This window comes from Acomys minous (genome assembly GCF_964271855.1).
Source record: "Acomys minous genome assembly, chromosome: 18".
In the NCBI taxonomy this organism is placed as follows: domain Eukaryota; kingdom Metazoa; phylum Chordata; class Mammalia; order Rodentia; family Muridae; genus Acomys; species Acomys minous.
In genome coordinates, this window is record NC_140501.1 from 54339203 (window position 1) to 54359442 (window position 20240).

Below are 20240 nucleotides of genomic sequence, written 5' to 3' on the forward strand. Positions count from 1 at the left end.
CTCACTCTGTACCCTGAGCTGGCTTTGAGCACATGTAATCCTTCTGCCTCAGCCTCCTGTGTGCTGGGATTAGGGCATGAGCCACCATGACCAGCTTTGGGGTCACTTTTTATTGACTGTCCTTGTTAATGGCTTATTTACATCTATTGTGTGTGTGTCTGTGTGACCAATGTGCACCCACATGTGTGCCTGGTGCCCATGGAGGCTGGAAGAGGGGGCTGGATTTAATTTTTAAGCTAAAGCTTAAATTACCTGGCTATTGCTGCTTCTGTATTTTTGTCCTATATTGTCTGGAATACTAAAGGCCTATGTCTCAAGATGCTAATAAAGTCTGGGATAAAATTTCATGCAGCAACAAATGACCAAGACACACACACACACACACACACACACACACACACACACACACACACACACACACTTTGGCTCTGTGACCTTCGTCTTCACTATAATCTTAATACCCAACTTCTGATCTTTAGTCAGCATTTTCATTCTGTTCTGACCCAAAGTTCCCACCACTCAATATTTTCTCATTTCCCAGTTTTCCTACTTCAAAGCCCTGTATGTTTGTTGTAAACTGAGGTATATTCTACAAACAGCAAACTCCTAATGTATACAGTGAGTTTTGAAAAATGTGTATGTGTGTGATTGTGGTGTGACTCAAAATAGAGATTTCCTCCTGCTCCTTCTTGGTTTTGTTTTCCAGTCAATACATACATTTCACATTTTCAGCTTAACTCTTGTTGGCCACAATCTCACTGTTGAGTTCTTACTGGTACAAGTTGATTGGTGCTGTTAGCCAGTTCTTATCCACTTCAGTGCCTGTGTTCCAATTTCATACTTGGAGGACAGTGTCACAGGGATAAATTGAGGTCACTGTTCCTTCGGGATATGTTCAGCTGGAGTAAACTCAGTGGAAATGGCACAGCAAGAATCTCTACCAATGGCATGCCTCTGTGAAAGGAAAGAAAGCAAGACACCTTTCACAAAGGCACTGACAAACATTCTCAGATCCCCTTCAGAGCTGCGCAAATTGTCGAGGGCTTCACTTGCAGGCTTGGTTCTCAGCACCTACACAACAGCTCACAACCACCTGCAACTCCAGTTCCAGGAATCCAGCACCATCTTCTGCGGTGTACACAACCCTGCCCCCCTCCCCCACGAAGTAAGTCTTTACAAAGAACAGTCAATAAAAAGTGACCCCAAAGCTGGTCATGGTGGCTCATGCCCTAATCCCAGCACACAGGAGGCTGCGCTAGGAAGATTACCACGTGCTCAAAGCCAGCTCAGGCTACAGAGTGAGACACTGTGTGCAGTCAGTCAAAGACAGACAATACAACATAACAAATACAACAACAGAAAGAAGTGACCTTACAAAGCATAGCTAGAGGTCTCATGAGGTTGCTGTCACCTGGGCTAGGTGAGGAATTAGGTGTATAATGTGCAAGAGGAAGAAAATTCTTAGACATGGGAGGAAAGTATGTCCCTTAATATATGTAGAAACCTAAATGCATGCTCTTTAAAACCATGTATATGCATGAGCTTATGTGTTACATGTATCAGGAAGGTCTTATGCATTCATATCAAACAAACAAAGATGGTTCTAAGGTAGAAAATAAGAAAGTGGTGGGAAAGAAATATTTTCCTATATGTGTCTGATGTTCTTGAATTTTTATAGAGAATGATTGTATTTTTAGCTTAAAACCTGAGTTATAAGATGGGTGGTGACACACACTTACAATCTAGCCCTCGAAAGGTCTAAAATAGGAAGATTGTGCTTGGGAGACGAACTTGAGACACATAGTGACTTCCAGGCCAGACAAGGCTATCTAGTGAGACTATGGCTCAAATAATAACAAAAACCTATCTAAACATATCTCTGATTGCATTATGAAAATAAACTATAGAGTGGTAGCAGTTTGTGGTAGAAAATTGCTGAAGGGGGTGCAGTGGTCAAACTTAAGAGGAACATTAATGAGATTTTATATTTTGCAGTTCTGGGATGGCCTGTTCATGTCATCAGAGTTATTGCAGTTGTGCAGGTAGAAAAGGCTAAGAATCCAGAATACAGGAATGAGGACTGGATGGAAGAAATTTGATAAAAATGCAAGCATTAGGGGAGAGCTTAGGTGAACGTAAAACTGAACTAGCTCATATAGGAAGATAGGCAGATGAGGGACGCAGATAATGAATTAAGCTTTCTGTATTGACCTATGAGATGTTCTCACTGAGGCTGCCTAGCCAATGGTATTCAAGAAAGTCTTGAAATTACACAACATTTTAAGTCATTATTGTTGATAATTAAGATGATCAAAGGAAGAAGCTTAAATGTGGAGTCCCGGGGCCACTAATGAGCAGGCAGCTGTCGTAGCACCTGGAGCCAGAAGGATGCTCTGAGGAGCTGGGTCTCTCGCTCCGGGGACGATACAATAAGAATGGCCAGTAATGTCATATTCCAGAAGGTGTGGCAGGAAACAAAACGTGGAGAGGTAGAGTCCAGTACTAAGATTTAGAGACTGGGTTATGGCTGAGAGCCCTCTAGTGGGAGGAAGAGGGGTGTCTACACTGCAGGAAGGAGCCTGTAAAGTTGAAGTACACTTGTGAATGGGGCCTAAAGATTGTTCCCACCGCCTTTGGATACATGGGGCTTACTTTCTCACTGGAAAGAAATTAAACAGGGGTTAGTTTTAGTCGGTGTATGTAAATTATATGTACACTTATTTTTGCTTTTTCCTTGCAAGAGGTAGAAAAAAAGAGGTTTTTGAAAAGCTGAAACTTTTACAGGGGTTTTCTTCCTCGTCAGGGAGGGCACTGTCAGGGCTGACAACAGTGAAGAGGTGCTGCTGAGACCTGAGCGCCACGTCCCACAGAGCCTCCAGAGCAGCCAGGAGAAAAGTAATTTCCTAGTGCGGCATGTGCATCAGTTTTGCCGTGCCTCTTCTGGAAAATGGCTCACTTAACTGGTTTGTTTTCTGCATTTATTGTCTGAATCTAATGTGAGTCAGGAGGAGAGAGAAAACTGTGCAGTGATTTTTTTTGTTTGTTTTTGTTTTTGTTTTTGTTTTTCGAGACAGGGTTTCTCTGTGTAGCCCTGGCTGTCCTGGACCCGCTTTGTAGACCAGGCTGGCCTCGAACTCACAGCGATCCGCCTGCCTCTGCCTCCCGAGTGCTGGGATTAAAGGCGTGCGCCACCACACCCAGCTGTGGTGATATATTTTTAAGTCAGTCACATGTTTACCTCAGAGTACAATTTCAGACAAAAGACAGAAGTGGACTCATTTTTATAAATCCTCATTCACTTTATTTGCACCATTTGTAAAAGAATGAAGAAAAACTAAAATATTCAGTGTTAAAAGTCAGAAATTAAAACATTTGTAGGAAGACTATGAAAGCTGTATAGGTAGAAATGCAGGAAAAGTTTATAATTTTAGGTTTGTAGTATGCATCTGTATGCTTTTGATACAGATAGATATAAATGTAATACAAAACATAAAATTATATAATCATAAAAGTATGTACTTTCTGATTTATATCAAGGTCATCTTTACATATTACCAAAGTACATAAACCTACCTACTTTTGAATCTTAAAAACTTGTGAGGATCTTTTTAAAATTTAAATATATACAATAGGTGACAACTCAAGTGACTTTTATAAAGTATAGATACCCACATTACCACCTTCCAGTAAAGAGCATCACTGGTCACCACAAAAGCTTCATCCTAAACCTTTTCTTTCCCACATGGGTACCAGGATGCTGATTTGCATCCTTATAGATATATTCATAGATGTTAATATATATGTGAATACAGGCAGTTTTACGTTCACCTACGCTCTCCCCTAATGCTTGCATTTTTATCAAATTTCTTCCATCCAGTCCTCATTCCTGTATTCTGGATTCTTAGCCTTTTCTACCTGCACAACTGCAATAACTCTGATGACATGAACAGGCCATCCCAGAACTACAAAATATATAGATACAGTGTGTGGCTTTTGGGAGCAGCATTGTTTCTGTGAGGTCTACTCATGTGGGTTCTTGCGATGGCACTCTGAAGTAAAAGACACAGATATCATGGTGTGTGCAGTCTGCAGTTGATGGCCATTTGGGCTGTTGAACCAGGGAATGCTTTGTGTAACGCTCATTTGTGAGGCTTCTTGTGTATGTCTTTGAAGTATGTTTGTGCTGGGTAAGTACACATTCCTGTGGGCTGTAATACCAAAGTTCTCCTTTTGCGGATACTGTCTATTTGTTCCTGAAAATAGCCCTGCCATCCTTGAATCCCTTCTCTTGCTAACACTAAGTATTAATGGGTTGTTGTTGTCAGATTAGTTTTGGGGGTTGTAGCTTTTAAAATATATTAAATATAAATGCACGCCAGTGTTTGTTACAAAAGTAAGTCTACTGTAACCCGATAGCCCCTCGACAGGCTCTGCTCCCTCCTACCCAGCATGCACAGCTCTCATAGCTGACGGGCTCTGAGGTTCGTTCCACATGTGCGCTAATGGGAAGAAGACTTAATATTGGAGCAAGCTAACAGATCTCAGCCATACTTTTTCTTAACATTTTTTTTTTTAACTCCCCTGCTTTTTACCTATGTCGTAACAGCAGGAAAATCCATTTGACTGGTTTTATTTGGTTGGTAAGAAAATGGGTTTTGATTTTATTTAGTAAATGATTTTTTTCATTCTTATTTTAAGAGTAATATTAAAAAGATACCATGATGACTAAAACTAGAGTTTTGGTGATGATATTGCCAAACACAGCTGATTTAATTATCCAAAATAATCAAATTGTCTCCTAACCAGCAGCACTCAGCACTAGCTACCAGCAGCTACACCGCATAGACCTTCTACCACTGGGGACTGTCTCCAGAAATTATTCGGGAACGTTTTCAAAAAGAGAATTACACCCCTTGAAAAAGATGGCTCAGTGGGTAGAGGTGCTTGACACCAAGCCTGACAATCTGTGTCCCATTTCTGAAACCCATGTGTTCAAAGAGAAGTGGCTCCCACAAGTTGTCCTCTGACCTTGTGCACTGGAGACACACACACACACACACTTAAGAAGTAAAAGTTTTGGGCTGGAGAGATGGCTCAGAGGTTAAGAGCACTGTCTGCTCTTCTAAAGGTCCTGAGTTCAATTCCCAGCAACCATATGGTGGCTCATAACCATCCCTCTTCTTGGGGGCAGGTGTGCATGTAGGCAGAACACTGTATACATAATAAATCAATCTTTAAAAAAAAAGAATTTTAAAAAAAAGAAGTAAAAGTTTTTAGTCAGAGAACTTCCCTTCATAAACTTCCTTTTAGCTTCTCCCATGTTTTCATTCATCGTCTTCTAACAAGAGTTGCTAAGTGTCTGAAACCCGTCCTGCCTCCTGTTAGGCACAGTAGCTTTACACAGCTGTTTACACATGGTGTTTGATGGTGCACAGTTGCCACAGTCAGTCTCTTAACCGTTTGGAGCAGTGGTTCCCAACCTTTCTAATGCTGCGACCCTGTAATACAGTTCCTTGTGTTGTGATAGACCTCAATCATAAAATTATTTTGTTACTACCTCATATCTGTAATTTTGCTATTATTATGAATTACAATATAAGTATCTGATATGCGGGATATCGGTATGTGACTCCCAAAGGAGTCAAGACTCACTGCTTTGGAGGCTCCCTAACTTCAAGACAGGGTTTCTCTGTATAGATCAGGCTGGCCTCAAACTCAGAGATCTGCCTGCCTTTGCCTCCTGAGTGCTGGGGTTAAAGGCGTGCCCCACCACTGTCCCGCATGCTTTGGAGGCTTTAAGATGTGTGAACTCTCTAGAATATACTGAATGATCTTTTGGAAATGCCCTATGGTTTTTTTTTTTTTTTTTGAACATTCTTTTGACTTGCATATGTGTGAGTCACTCACACCTCAAAGCATTGCTAAGAAGAAGCTCTTAACAACAGCGGAGAACTGTTGTCGTGTACTCTGTTCTATTTTGACGGGACAGTCATGTCTAGAAACCATTTTTAGTTGCTGAGCTTTCTTCACAGGTTTGTTGTAACCTAAGTCCGCAAGTCGGCTAATTCTTGCTTCTCTCTGCTAATGGAGATGGGTCTAAACACTTAAATGAATTATCAAGTACCCTTATTGAAGCAGATGACCTTTCCTTTCCTAGCCTCTTGATCTTTTTATTACTGTCAATAATGACGAGTAAAACTTGCTGACCAGGTCTTTCTCCGAGTATCTGTTACAGCCTCTCATATTCTTAACCAGGCGTAGACTGTAGACTTGACAATGTTACCAGGGATCTCCTCATAATCTCATATTTATGGACTTAGCTTGCAGATTAACTTTAGAAGCCACTATAATATCTTTGTTGTTAAAATGTTTTGACTTCTCATAGATAGTTTTTTCACATGTCCTAGTTAGTGTGATCAGGCTAGTGTTAAGGAGTTTCCTCAAGTTATAGCTTCCTCTGTTCTGTACAACAAGCACCACTAACTAAAACCACCAGACCCCTCATTAACTTGACTGTGATTTCTGTGCCCCACCAAATGCTACTTTTCTTTCCCTGTAGGTATCAGTCAGAGTCGGATCTCTCATTGGCTGTTACAGCAGGGATCAGATCTGAGTGAGCAGAAGAAAAGAGCATTTTACCGATGGTATCAACTTGAGAAGACAAACCCAGGTAAGTATTTCTTTTGATTTATTGTGCCTAAAATCAAAAAGCATAGTAATTTCATTGAATCCATGTGCTAATTTGTTCAGGATAATTGCTTCATGCTAAGTGTTTTTCTTTATGCAAGTAGGCATGTGTAAAATCTGAGCCCGGGTTGTATTATGTTTAGGTTTCTGTTTCCTAGGCTGGCTCACCTCTTCCTCTCAGCTGCCTCTTGGTTTCCAAATTAGGTGACTTTTTAGGCACAGTTTGGAAAAATGGTCATGACATCAGTAGCTGGCCCTCTTTTCTTCAACCGAAGGCACACAAATAAAATTGTACCTTTTTCCTTTTTTTTTTTTTTTTTTTTTGGAAAAGCATTATGTTAAATGGTTTGTATTTAATATTTTTATTGAGTTCATACTGTACCATTTCAGTGATCTTTCCTAATGGTTTTGTGTTTTTAATGCTTGTGAAATAGGTAATAAATATATTTTGGAGTTTTAAGGTAAAGCTGTCCCAGGAGCAGCTCTAGATAAGAAAACAGGGTGAAATCTTAAGGAAAAGGATCACAAAAGTCTTGGTGTCTGGAGTTGCCAAGAATAGGCAATGCTTACTCCCAGATACTCTTAGTAAGTGATAGATGAAAAATAAGAAGTCACGAGGAGTGGCAGCCTTGAGCTGTACATTACTAGGTCACGGCAGTATAGCATTACCTTTGAGATGCTTCTGCAACGCCACACCAGTGAAGGGCTGCATGCAGCAGCAATGACCCTGAGCTGCAGATACATAGCACTGCATTGACACGTGTGTGTGTGTGTGTGTGTGTGTGTGCGCGCGCGCGCTAAGTTTTATTTCTTTGTTTTTCTCAACAATTACTTTCTCAACCCAAAAGGCCCTGGAAAGACAAAACAAAACAGACAATAACATTCTATACAAAGAGTTTTCTAGAATCTCTTCTCCTGTTTTCTCTTTTGTAGTATCACAGATACACAGACATTTAAAAAGACTAACAGGATATCCAGTTATTTACAGTTATCTTCTTAGAAACAAAGTTGTGAACGTTCTTGCCATGTTTGCTAATATTTGTTAAAATTCATTTGTGTGTCCTGTCCTAGTAATGAGGGGAGTTTCCCACATAAGCTCCAGTCTGTATTATGATAGGTAAGAAAGTGAGCACTGCCACATTTACCTAGTCCTTTATCATGTTTCCCTGTTACAACATGTCTCACACAGCTAGCTAGCTCTCTCCTGCCCCGCCAGCCCACTTCTCCTGTCTCTTTTAATCAGTAGTATCAGTTTCAGGCCAGCAAGTTAGAATGTTTCCCTACATCCTTAAACTGCCCAAACTTTTTATTTCCTAATGCCATACATTTTTAAAATCTTGTTGTCTTATAGTGTTTCACACTGTAGATTTTTCCAAACTAGTTATTTTTACTCTTAAATGATTCAATTCCTTCTCTTCTGTAGTGCCTACTCAGTGGGAGGTCAGAATTAAGGGCTCCATTAGATTCAGGCTGAATGTTTTTGTCAAGAATAGTACATAGATGTCTTCTGGGGATCCCTGTCATAGTGCATAGATGTCTTCTGGGGGTCCCTGTCATGGTGATATCAATTTACATCGAGTTGCAACAAAAGTAAAATGATAGAAAAATGTGTGGTAGATATAGGGAAGAATTAAGTTGTATAAGTACAATTTTCCTGTATATTTTTCTCAACAAAACATTAGGTGAAATTCTATGTGAATAATATGAAGTTTATGTTGCCACCTGCCGTAAGGCATCGCCACGTGGTGGAACTGTTCACGTCTATATTTGATGGTGCTCATAAGGTGGAGACCAGATCTTTCCTTTGCAATCGTAAGTAGTCTATGTGGCTACTTCTGCTGTGGGGTGGATACTCTGTCCTGGGCTAGGCAGTTTCAGCATTCCTTGAAAATCCTTGCTCATTAGTTCTTCCTCATCCATCATTCCCTCAACATTTATCAGCTTAAATTTTGTACAGAGAAGAGCTTTCATATTTCCTAACAGTGTATAGACATATAAGCAAATCTCTTGGGAAACTGCTTCTGTTCTTATTACTGCTACGTGTTCCAAGGCAGCGCTGTTCACAGGGGAGATGCAATGCAAATGACAAGTAGTTTCATATTTTCTAGTGGCCACAATTCAGAAAGAAACTGAAAATTCAGAGTAATATATGTTAGCACATGTCACTTCAATGTTTCATTTTCAGTTTGGAAATTGAAACTCCCCACGTCCCGCTTATTTCTTGTGCAGATTCTTTACAATCAGTAGGCATTTTACACTTAGAACACCATTTCCAACCAGCTCCCTTTCAGATGTCCAGTTGTGCCTCAGTGTGAGGCCAGCACAAGTCTAAGGCATTCTTGAAGCAGCACGTCAGACTTGAGGCTAAGCCGTCTCCCAGCCATGAATTTCCTCTCCTGTGATTCACAGCAGAGGCCGTTCCTCACAACAGTGCTACTTAGATGGAGAGGGAACAGAACTGTGTTGTGTGCTTCAGAGAGTAGCAGAGGCTGATAGCGAGGGTTCAGCTGAGTAAATGAGGAACCGTGTTTACCCCAGCTTGGGGCCTAGGACAGAACTGGCATAGGGACTGACCATGGTTGCTGAGTCTAAATTCCCACACTGGGGTTTTAGGGCTGTACTCCAGCTTGGGGCAGGGTGGAAGCTGTTGACACAGTTACTTCACCAGAACAGGAAAGAGAGCTGCAGCAGCACTATTACCTTGGACCCTGAGCTAGGCCCACCCAGCACTGAGACACTGAAGGAAGTTGGGAAGCAGAGCACCCGCTGGGAGCCATGGGTAGACACTAACAGCACCCCCTGGGAACCATGGGTAGACACTAACAGCACTCCCTGGGAGCAGCCTTCTGTGCACAGGTGGTGTCTCCTGTGAAGAATGCACGCCCTGTACATACGTTGGCTTCTCACTGAAGTTGCATCACTTCCCCCCACTTAAAGCCCAGTCTATACTCATTTGCTTCAGTTTTTTCTCTATGTTATAATTTACAAGTAGCTAAAAAAAATGTTCAATGTCAAAAGATAGTTCTGCTATGTTTACAATAGTTGAATATTATCCATCAGTATGTAAGTTTTTCTTTGTCTTTTTATCTTTAATATAAGAAGTAATGTGGCAGAGGATTCTTCCTGGATGTATCAGTGCAGCTTTGACTTTAAGATCACCTTCGATTTGGTCTAAAGAATGGATGGGATTGTTTCTTCTTCTGCGGGTACTTTGGAGTTGCTGTAATCTTTGAATAGGTTCTCTTCTCTCTGCCTTTTAACTAGTTGCATGGAGTGCCTCATGGTCTTTTTTGCAAGTCACTAGAATCACCTGATTGAGAACTGGAAGAGAATATTATAGAACTATATAGTTATTTTTAATGTTTTGTGTGAATTATATTTGCATGCAGTGAAACAGCACCCAGAAGTTAAAAATGTAAGATAAGAAACAATACACACTGTATTATCATATCTGCATTCAAGGAATATGCACACACACACACACAGGCAGCTTATATCTGTAAGTATGGAAGCTGTCTGGAAGTCTAGCTTAGGAACTGATAAGAACAGCTCTGAAGAGAGGTGCTGCTGGTAAGGGGAGAAGTGGGATGACTTAATTATATAACCACTGGGTCTCTATTTGCAGTGCTTGGGGTTGAACCAAGGGCCTTGCATTTGCAAGGCAGGCATTTTACCATTGAACCATGGCCCATCTGTGGTTTCTGAATTTTAGGCCATGTAGTCTGTGTTTGAAAAATACATATGCCATGTAATAAAAGGAGGGAAGGAAGGAGAGGGTAGATGTGAAAATCAGTTTTGTTCGTGTTAAGATAAGAGAAGAGCTGTCATGGTTCCTGAGGTGTGGTCCTGCAGCTTGCCTGAAGCAGTTTGTAGAAAATAAGCCATGGGTAGGTTTATTAGGAGGTAGCTTGCTAGAACTGTAACCTTCCCTTTGTCCAGCACCTAGGTTATTAGGAGACATGTAAATAGCACCATATTTTCCACATCCATTCCAAGAAAAAAAAAGCAAAATTAAGGCAAATCGCAAAAATGAAAAGCTGACTTTTCTGTTCTCTGCTGTAGAACTGTCTGGCAAACAAGCCCAGTGTGTTTGTAGATTTTTTTCTTTTTCTTTTTCTTTTTCTGCCTATATTAAGGACTTCTGGTTACATTTCTCCAGTAAAATTCTTCTTTCAGCCTCCTGCTTCTAGATCCATTCAGATTATTTATTTATTCATTCATTCTCATTCTCTCCCCACCCCCTCGCCCTCTCTCCAAGATTCTCTTTACATGATCTCAGCAAGGAAAAATGGGGTTATTTGTATTGATAACCAGATAGCTATAGACATAATTTTCTGATAAACAGACCCATCATCAGAATTTCCCAGCACATCCCAAAGCCTGCTGAGACTTATAAATAAAACAAGTTGATGGAAACTGATCACATGCACTTTATCTTGTTTCTTATGACAACAGTTACAAGAAAATGCCTGTTTTCTTAGAGAACCAAGTACTAAATTCAGTGTGTTTGATGTAAGAAAAATTCCTTATTAATTCAAGTTAAGCCCCATAGTCTTTTCTCTAGTCTGATCCAACCATTACTATAGTAGGAAGGCTTTGCTGGGCCCCCGCGGGCTCATGACAGTGACCCTGCCGACTTTGCATTAAACGGAGTCAGGCGGGAGGCTTGCGTATAGAGCACACGAGGTCAATGTGCAGATCAGAAGAACACCTGCCCTTTGCATACAGCATGGCAGCACTCTGGGAAGCAGGCATGTGACACTAGAGGAGATGAGAAGCTGTTTTCTGCTTCTGTGACTAAAGTGCTAACGGCCTTTTTTACTAGCGGATTGATAGGGCTCACCCAGTTCTAGCCCTGTACATAGGACAATCATTATCTACAGAAAAACAGTCACTGAAAACCTAAAATCTATTAGCAAATTTTGAACTATTTTTTCTCATTGGTTGAGATTTGTCAGAAGATAGTACAAAATTTTGTTTTAATGTGAACTCAGGTGTACAGTGTGGAAACATTACTGTAAAGAAGTAACACATAGTGAGAGTACCTGGGCCTTTCACCAGCCCAGAGTTGCTGTGTTGTCGCAGGCTTGTCTTCACTGTTGCTGCGGTCTAGTTTGTATGCATTGTCCTGTCAAAGTCTGCAATGCTAATCCTACTGTGTATGTCACTGCTCCCTGTCGATCTGAACCAGAACAAGATAGACTGGGCTTACTAGAAGAAATCTGTATTCAGTCAAGAATGCTATCTTCCTTCCTTCCTTCCTTCCTTCCTTCCTTCCTTCCTTCCTTCCTCTCTTTCTTTTATTTTTGTGTGTGTATGTGTGTGTGCCTACACGTGTGTGGGCACCTGGGGGTCTGAGGTTGATGTCAAGATCATCCACAAAACTGGGTGATTGCACTCCTTTAATCTTAGCGCTTGGGAGGCAGAGGCAGATGGCTCTTCAGCCGAGGTTACACAGAGATCCCCTGCCTCAGGGGGTGTGGAATCATCCACAGTCTTACTTACATCTTCCTCACTGAGGCAGGGTCCGTCAGCCTCACCCAGAGCTCGCTGATAGGGCTAGTTTGCTTCCCCGCTTGCTCTGGAGATTGCCAGCTCCACGTTACCAGGCTGGGCTGCAGGTAGCTAGCTAGTATGCCTGCTATTTGGAATGACTGCTGCATCGAAAAAGAAATGTAACAAGGGAGGAAACTCAAAACTAATGGCTTTTTAAGCAATTAAGAATATTTATAGATTTATATACAGTTTCAGCCTTCTGTATATAAATAATCTTGATTTATTTCAAAGTCACCAGGTCACTACTTCCTTTTCTCAGTTTTATCCTCGCTTTTCTTCATTTCTTCTTTTTCCTTCCTTCTCACCAATTTTATTTTAATCTAAATTCCTTTCTTACAGGATGTCTAGACAATGCAGAGTATTTTTAAATGATTGATACTATTAACAGTAAAGCCCAATGCCAAGAAAGGCCTTCTATTGTGCTTGGTTATCCACTTCCCTTACTTTCTCAGGGTTGTGCTCTCTGTTATTTGCATGCCAGGACCACACTGCCTGCCTAAGAGAACACACCACGGCTCTCGCAGCCCACGTTGGCGCTCCTGACCTTTGTTCTCTTCTCCCCGTCCCCTCTTCTCTGAAACTCTATCCCTTCACCAGGGCAAGCCTGGGGACAGAGAACCCATGGCCCTTCTCTACGGTTTCTGCCTTTACCTTGGCTAACTGGGATTTAGTAAGCTTTGTTGTTTTGAACATTTTCTTTCTGGAACAAAATCTGTATAATTTTAATTAGGTAGACGCTTACGCTAGAGTCTTGCTGTGCTGTAGTCCTTTCTTGCGTTGGAAAAATAGGAAGACTTTTGAATCAGGCCCAGGTTATTTTTATAAAAGAATCTTATGTATGTATGTATGTATGTATGTATGTATGTATGTATGTTCTGTACTATGTATGTATGTGGATAAGTGTTTTGCCTGCATGTATGTCTGTGCACTGTTTGCTAGGCTGGTGCCTGCAGAGGCCAGAAGAGGCAGTCAGATCTCCTGGAACTGAAGTTACCGACAGTTGTGAGCTGCCCAAGTGCTCTGCAAGGGTGACCAGTGCTCTTAACTGCTGAGTCCATGAACCCTTTTCTTAATATAAAGGATTCAAACTCACTGATGATAATGGAGGAGATGTAAATTTACTGGCTTTGATACAAAAGATTCATATACATTAGCTGCATTGAAAAGGCTTACAAACTTAACTATACATAAATTAAGATTTTAATATGCCATAAAGATACAGCAAATGACAAGTGAAAAAATAATTACAGCTATGTGACTAATAATTGATGTTGCATCTCCACTCAGTTAAAATCTATAGCTCGATAGAAAAAAGGACCAGAGCCGGGCGTGATGGCGCATGGCTCCAGCACTTAGGAGGCACAGATAGGCCTGGTCTACAAAGTGAGGCCAGGACAGCCAGGGCTACACAGAGAAACCCTGTCTCAAAAAAATGAGAGAAAAGGGGCAGGCAAAGAGAGAGGAATGGAGAGAGGGGACAAAAGAGAGAGAGAAGGAGAGACGGGGGAGGCGGAGAGAGAACCAGAAACTAGCAAAATACAGATAATAGTCAACAAATAGAAAAGGTGCTCATTTCTACCATTCATAAGGTATTTTATTTTAAAGGAATCTTTTTTTTCTGGCCAAATTAGTACATTATGCTTAGTGTTTGGGAGGATATGATGAAATCGCAACTGGAGATGGTTGTGATAACTTGTATTAGGTATCTGCTGTCATACAAACCATGCCACATTTTTGCAGCAAAGATTTATTTTCTGTTTCTATAGACCAGGAATCCAGGAGTGATATCCGCATGAGCTTTTAGTCAAGCTGTCAGCTAGGGCTGTAGTCACTATTGCCTGCTTCTGTTCCTGTTCCTTACTGCCTCATGGCCAGAGAGCGCAATTCCTCAAGAGTCCCATCGTCTACTTTCACCTAGCAACTCCAAGCAAGTGACCTGAAAGTACAAGATGCTCTAGTGTTTCAGTTCTGGACGAGATATGCTCTCCCTGCCACATGCTGTTGATCACACAGTCTAGTCATAAGTACAGAGTGGGAAAGCACTACACAGAGGCATAGCTACCGTGAGCTTCGAGCCCGGCTACCAACATGCCTCTGTTGGGACTGTATGTCTGGGCATTTATTCCTCTCTGTCAGATGGATAGAGAAGTATCCACATGATGTGTCCACTGTGGCTTAAGTGTACAAGGTAGCTGACTCCCTGCACTGCCTGGCACTCAGGTAGAATAGCAGAAGTACCTGGAGATCAGGGCAACGTCTTTCATTATGCAGCCTTTCTCCATGGATAGCACGTGAGGCTGATCTGACTTCTTAAAGGATAGCTGAGCCAGCATCGCAGGAGACACAGAGAGGAGGTACAGCGCTCCCTATGATCTAGCTTTGGGCTTTCTCCATGTCATAGGACCTGCCCAGATCTAAGACACGGCTTACAGTGAAGGTCCATCTTCAGACCTGCCCTGGGCAGTTATGGTTGTGAGAGACTGATGACCTGTTGTAAGGCAGAAATGCATATAAAAAAATTTATGCTGGATTTATTTTGAACATAAAATTAATGAAATTTGGATATGGATTGGCCATATAATATGTGAGGGGGGAAATAGAAATTAAAGATGAGATGAATCTGAGATATTTAGCTTATAAGTTGAAGAAGAAATTTACTAATAAGGGAGCGGCAGAAAGTCAGTATGTTTGAAAAGAAAAATCTAGATTGCTTAAACCATTGGTCTCCATCCAAGGAAATACAAATAAAGATGCTGCCTTTAGGAACGGGGTTTAGCTAGGCCCACTGAGCATACCTGTATTTCCAGGTACTTGGGATGCTAAAGCAGGAGGAAGTGTTGTGCCAACAGTTAAAGGCCAGCCTAAACAATATAGGACAGCCCTAACTCAGAAAGGGTTGGGGTGCATGCATTAAAATAGACTCTCAAGAAGAAACATGTATTCCTTGTGAGATTAACATGCATTCATATGTATATAAACCCTTGAATTTTTAACCTGCCTTTCTGTGGCTTTATTAAGAATTTTGATCAGCCAGGCGTGGTGGACCATGCCCATACTTCCAATGCTTGAGAGGTGGGGCAGGAGTTCTGGGTTACCTGACTTCTTGTCTCCAACGAACGTTGTCTCCAACGAATGAACGAATGAAAGATAGAAAGAGAAGGAAGGAAGGAAAGAAAGAAGCAGTTTAGATTAAACCACAGTCAGAGGGGACTTCTTGAAGGCTTTACTTAGAAGGGTGATATAACTAATTGTGTTTGGGAAAGATGAATTTAGCAGGGCAAGTAGTAAAAGAGGAGCGGGAAGCAGAGCCCTCTGTGGAAGCATGCCAAGCTCTGTTCAGATCTATGAGCTAAGTCCACGGACGCCTGAGACAATGTGGCTTCTCTGGTTTGAATCTAGTCTAATAAATCGAGAATTAGTGAATTATAACTGCTTGAAGCTGTTTGAGAAAAACTAGTCTAAATTAGTGAACTCTCTCAGAGTGACGTTGTTACAGTTGAAAGGTGAAAGAATATGGTGTTATTAGTAGGCACAAGACCTATAGACAATGGATCCTGCTCATTAAAGGCTTGTGAAATGCCATCTTTTCTTTGCTGCTGTATTTGGCATTGCTCTTTTTGAGACAGTCTCATGTAGCTGAGGCTAGCCTTAACTCTGATCCTCCTGCCTCTGACTTCCAAGTGGTGGGATTACAGATGTGTGCCATATCTGGCCTAGTATAGTGATTTCAAAAGAGGCTTAGCAGGGAAAAGTCCAGTGCTTCCTATAAAGAGGTAGGTCTCATGTTTTATGTGACGTACATTAAAGCAACAGTGGACACATGAAAGCTGATGGGAAGGTGACAGTTAAGACAACTCTCACAGCCTTCCTTTTGAAGGAAGAGGCTTTTACCTCTTCAGGTTTTTCCTTTGTCTTTTTTATTTTATGTGTATGGGTGCTTTGCTTGCTTGTATGTCTGTGAATAAAGTGTGTACAGAGCCAGCAGAGGCCAGAAGAGGACATTGGATCCCCTGGAACTGGCATTACAGATGGTTGTTAGCTGCCATCTAAGTGCTGGGCATTGAACCCAAGTCCTGGAAGAGGAGTCATTCCTCATAACCACTAAGCCATCTCTCCAGCTCATTGATCTTGTTTTTAAAAATAAAAATATTAAATATTGACCTTCAAGTTTTTTGACAAAGAAAAGCTTATACTCAGATCTCATTGTCTTGTTTTCATGGTGTCTTTGTAATACTGATTTTTTTTTTTTAAATCACAAGATATTTGCTTTAAAAAATGTCATTTATTCCAGGGGCTACGTTAAGTATGAGACCTGCCCCCATTCCAATAGAGGACCCTGAATGGAGACAAACACCTCCCCCAGTCTCCGCCACACCTGGGACCTTTCGACTCCGGCGAGGGAGTAGATTTACCTGGAGAAAGGAGTGCCTAGCTGTCATGGAAAGGTACGTCTCCTGTTCCCGTGAGACACTTCCCAGACCAGTTTCATGTCCATCAAATTGAGGTCGAGATTGTAGTTCTACAGGTATCATGGAAAATGAGAACTGCTGTATTGTTGATGAGAGAACTCGCTGAGCTGCAGTTAGTGTCTATCCGTTTATTTTACGTACATGCAATTTAATCTTGTCCTCCACAGTGTAAAAGTCTTTAGAGTTAATATTTTTTAGGGGTTTTGTTGTTGGTGCTGCTGTTTTTTTGTCTTTTTTTTTTTTGAGACAAGGTTTCTTTGTGTAGCTCTGGCTGTCCTGGAATTTACTCTGTAGATCAGGCTCAAACTCAAAGAGATCCTCCTGCCTCTGCCTCTCTAGTGCTGGGAATAAAGGCATGCACCATCACCACCCAGCCTAGAGTTAATATTTTTAAATGTATAGCCTATGTTATTTTGGAAAATCTCTTCAAAGTCTTTATTTTCTTCAGTGTTGACTGTAAAGGAGAGCGCCAAGACTCCCCTTCTGCAGAAGAGAGACGAGCTCAGTGCACAGATTCCCAAAGGTTAAAAATAAATTTAACAGAACCTGATCCATGTCGGTTTCAGTACTTTTGACAGCTTCATTGTCCCCATCTGACATGGTGTAACTACACACTTAAAGCACGTTGCTCTATTTAGTATATAGTCTAAGTAGAATTGTCCTATAAGTACCCCCCCCCCCAGAACACACACACCATAAGTGACATCTACAGGAGTCTGATTTCATGGAAAGGTTGTGGCAGCAGGGTCATTCTTATCTAGTCTGTCACTAGTGTGGCATCCTGGACAGAACACATTTGCAGACTCACAAGTCCCAAAAACCCGATCAGGCTCAGATCAAGTCAGAGACCAAAACTGTATTTTCCTTGTCTTTAAGATGGAATTGTCAGTAGGCAGCACTGCTGTCCAGGACGTTTGCCATCTCTCTTTCACCTACTTCATTGCTGCTTCCCAGCACATTGACATCACTAGGTGAAAGAAGACATGCTTCACAGTGTTTTGAAGTTCAGGTGTTGTCAGTTACCCACCTCTGTGAGGTGCTCTCCTCACTCTGCCTGTAATGTCAGCTACCCACCGCTGTGAGGTGCTCTCCTCCCTCTGCCTGTAATGAACCTGGGCCTTCCTGACTGACTGAAGGGAAGTGTTCGAAGATCTGAGCTCCTCCATTTTCCTCATCTGCTAAGTTTGGTCCTTTCTGAAAGTTTGTTTCAAATTTTCTACATAGCACATAGAAATGAAAATAATGCCTAGCTTAAATTATTCTCTGTGGGTAACAAAATAAATGTGTGCCTGTTGTGGGTTTTAATTATACTAATAATACAATCAGTTAAATTTTCACTAAGATACCAAGGTACATTTATCACATAAAGTCAGTATGAGAAACGGTTAAACATTGGGACCATGGAAATCAAACCTAAGGCTCAGAGACTGGGTTTCCCTTTACTTCCAAATTTTTCTTCCATAGAATCACACTGACTATATCTTAGCCAAAAAGATGTACAGCATTTTATCTTCTTGTAAGGTTCCTAAGGCAACATATTGTTAGCCTTAATTATAATTAATACCTTCACCCTGGAATTCGATTTCTCCAGCTTCATTTCATCGTACCCGGCACAGCTAAAGAGGGTGCGGCCCAGGCCTGGCTTCTCAGAAATGTTGAATGCCTTTCAAAGCACCCAGTAGCAATTGTCTAGATGATCTGCATCCTCCAAAAATGGAGCTTTGTATTCTCAGAAGTGCAGCGTGAAATCACCTGGCCTTAGAGTAGCATCATGCTTTTTGGCATAGACTGGATGTTTGACTAAGTACATACGCCCAGCCAAGTAAGCCTTATTCAGACACATTAGCATAGGATAAAAGTCCAAAACTATTCCATTCCTCACTCCATACAGCAAGATAAATTTCAAATCAATTAGAGAAGTGAATTCATATACATAAAAGAAAACACGCTGTACTTTGGTGTCCTGGAAATGGGAGAAACATTTCCTAAATGAATCTCATAATCCAAAAGCAGAAAGGAAATGATGGATAAACATAAGTGGAAAGGGCTTCTGGGTAAAACTAAGCAAACAGAAAGGTATCACCCTCACATGCAGAGAGTTTATAAACAAGGTAAGACCAACAGCTCCACGGAAAGATGGACCAAAGGGACTAATACAGAAATAATGCAGTCGTTATTCTCACTTGTTCTGGATTTCCGTAAGACAGTCTCACTCTAGCCCTGGCTAGCTTTCAGCTCACGGCAGTCCTCCTGTACCAGCCTCCAGATATAAACCACTGCACCCCAGGCGGATACTTATGTTGAATCAAGAATGATTCGAATTAAAACTCCATTGAGATGCCCTTCTTCACCTGTCACACAAGCAACAATGGCAAAGTTTTCTCCTGATCAGACTCCAGAGAAATGGTGTTCTCATCCATTGCTGTGGAAATGCAAAATGAAGCAGCTTCCATGGAAGAGAGCTAGGCAATGTCAGGGCAGTTACTTATGTTTGCCCTTTAGATCAGCATTCTTGTTTTTAGAAAATTGTCTCAAAGATGTACTGATAGAAACACAAAAAGAACACTGTAATATGGTATCAGAATACTGACAACAGCCTGAATGTCTTCAGTAGTGGTCTGGATAAATAAGTATAAAAAAGAAAAAGGCCATTGAGATGGCTCAGCAGGGAAACCATGGGCTGTGAAGCCTGGCGCCCTGAGTTCAATCCCTGGGACCCACATAAAGATGAAAGGAAAGCAATGTCTCCACAAAGTTGTCCTATGACCTCCACACACAAGTGCATATGCACTTAAAAACAAAAACAAAACAAAACAAAAAAAAGCTTTGTTAAGAAAGAGATCACTTGTTCAAAGCCTTAACTATATCTGAAGTCATACGACTGTCACCACATTTACTTTTATAAGGTTGTTATTGTGCCCCCAGAACCTTGGGATCTAACAGAAGTCACTGTCCTTTTCTCCCATCCCTTTTTAATTCTGTGGAACCATTAGTCTATGTATAAATTGGTCTGCGCTGGACATTATAATATTATAACCTGGGCTGTAGTAAAGCAGTTAGAATGACCTGTGCCTGAGTGGTGAGGGCCTAACGGTAGTAAAGAGACAAAAGGAAAGCTGTAGATAGAGCGCAGCTATCAGCAAGGAGCTTGAGGAAACACAATATAACCAGCTGTAGGCTGAGTGTGGCAATGACAGCAGCAGAGAGCACAAAAGGAGCTTGCTGAGGGGCAGGACATTCACTGAGGAGACAGCGTTTGAACCACGAGAAAATTGATTGGCCTTGGAAAAATCATTCCGCAGCCCTAGACTCCAGTTCTTACGCTTATAAAATGAAGATTTAAGTGTCATGATGGAGTAAAAGCAGATAAGCTTCAGACTCAGACAGGGCTTGACCCCAGCCCCACCCAGCCCTTTTATGTGACTAGGTGGGCACTTAGGACCTCGGTAAGTCGAGATGTGAGAGTTGATGGAGATGACACGTGTGGCAAAGTAGTAGAATGATCTCCTGGTAGTTACTGTTGAGAGT

The 20240-nt window shown here is 41.5% G+C and overlaps 1 protein-coding gene across 11 annotated transcripts in view; it reads left to right on the forward strand.

The window, feature by feature from the left end:
* The window catches only part of HMBOX1 (homeobox containing 1), a 137743-nt gene that overhangs the window by 82018 nt on the left and 35485 nt on the right, over positions 1 to 20240 (forward strand). For all 11 annotated transcript variants that reach the window (XM_084767194.1, XM_084767190.1, XM_084767197.1 and 8 more), the window contains exons 5-6: positions 6560 to 6670; positions 16535 to 16688. In XM_084767194.1, the coding sequence (XP_084623320.1) occupies positions 6560 to 6670; positions 16535 to 16688 (265 nt within the window). The remainder of the gene's footprint in view (positions 1 to 6559; positions 6671 to 16534; positions 16689 to 20240) is intronic.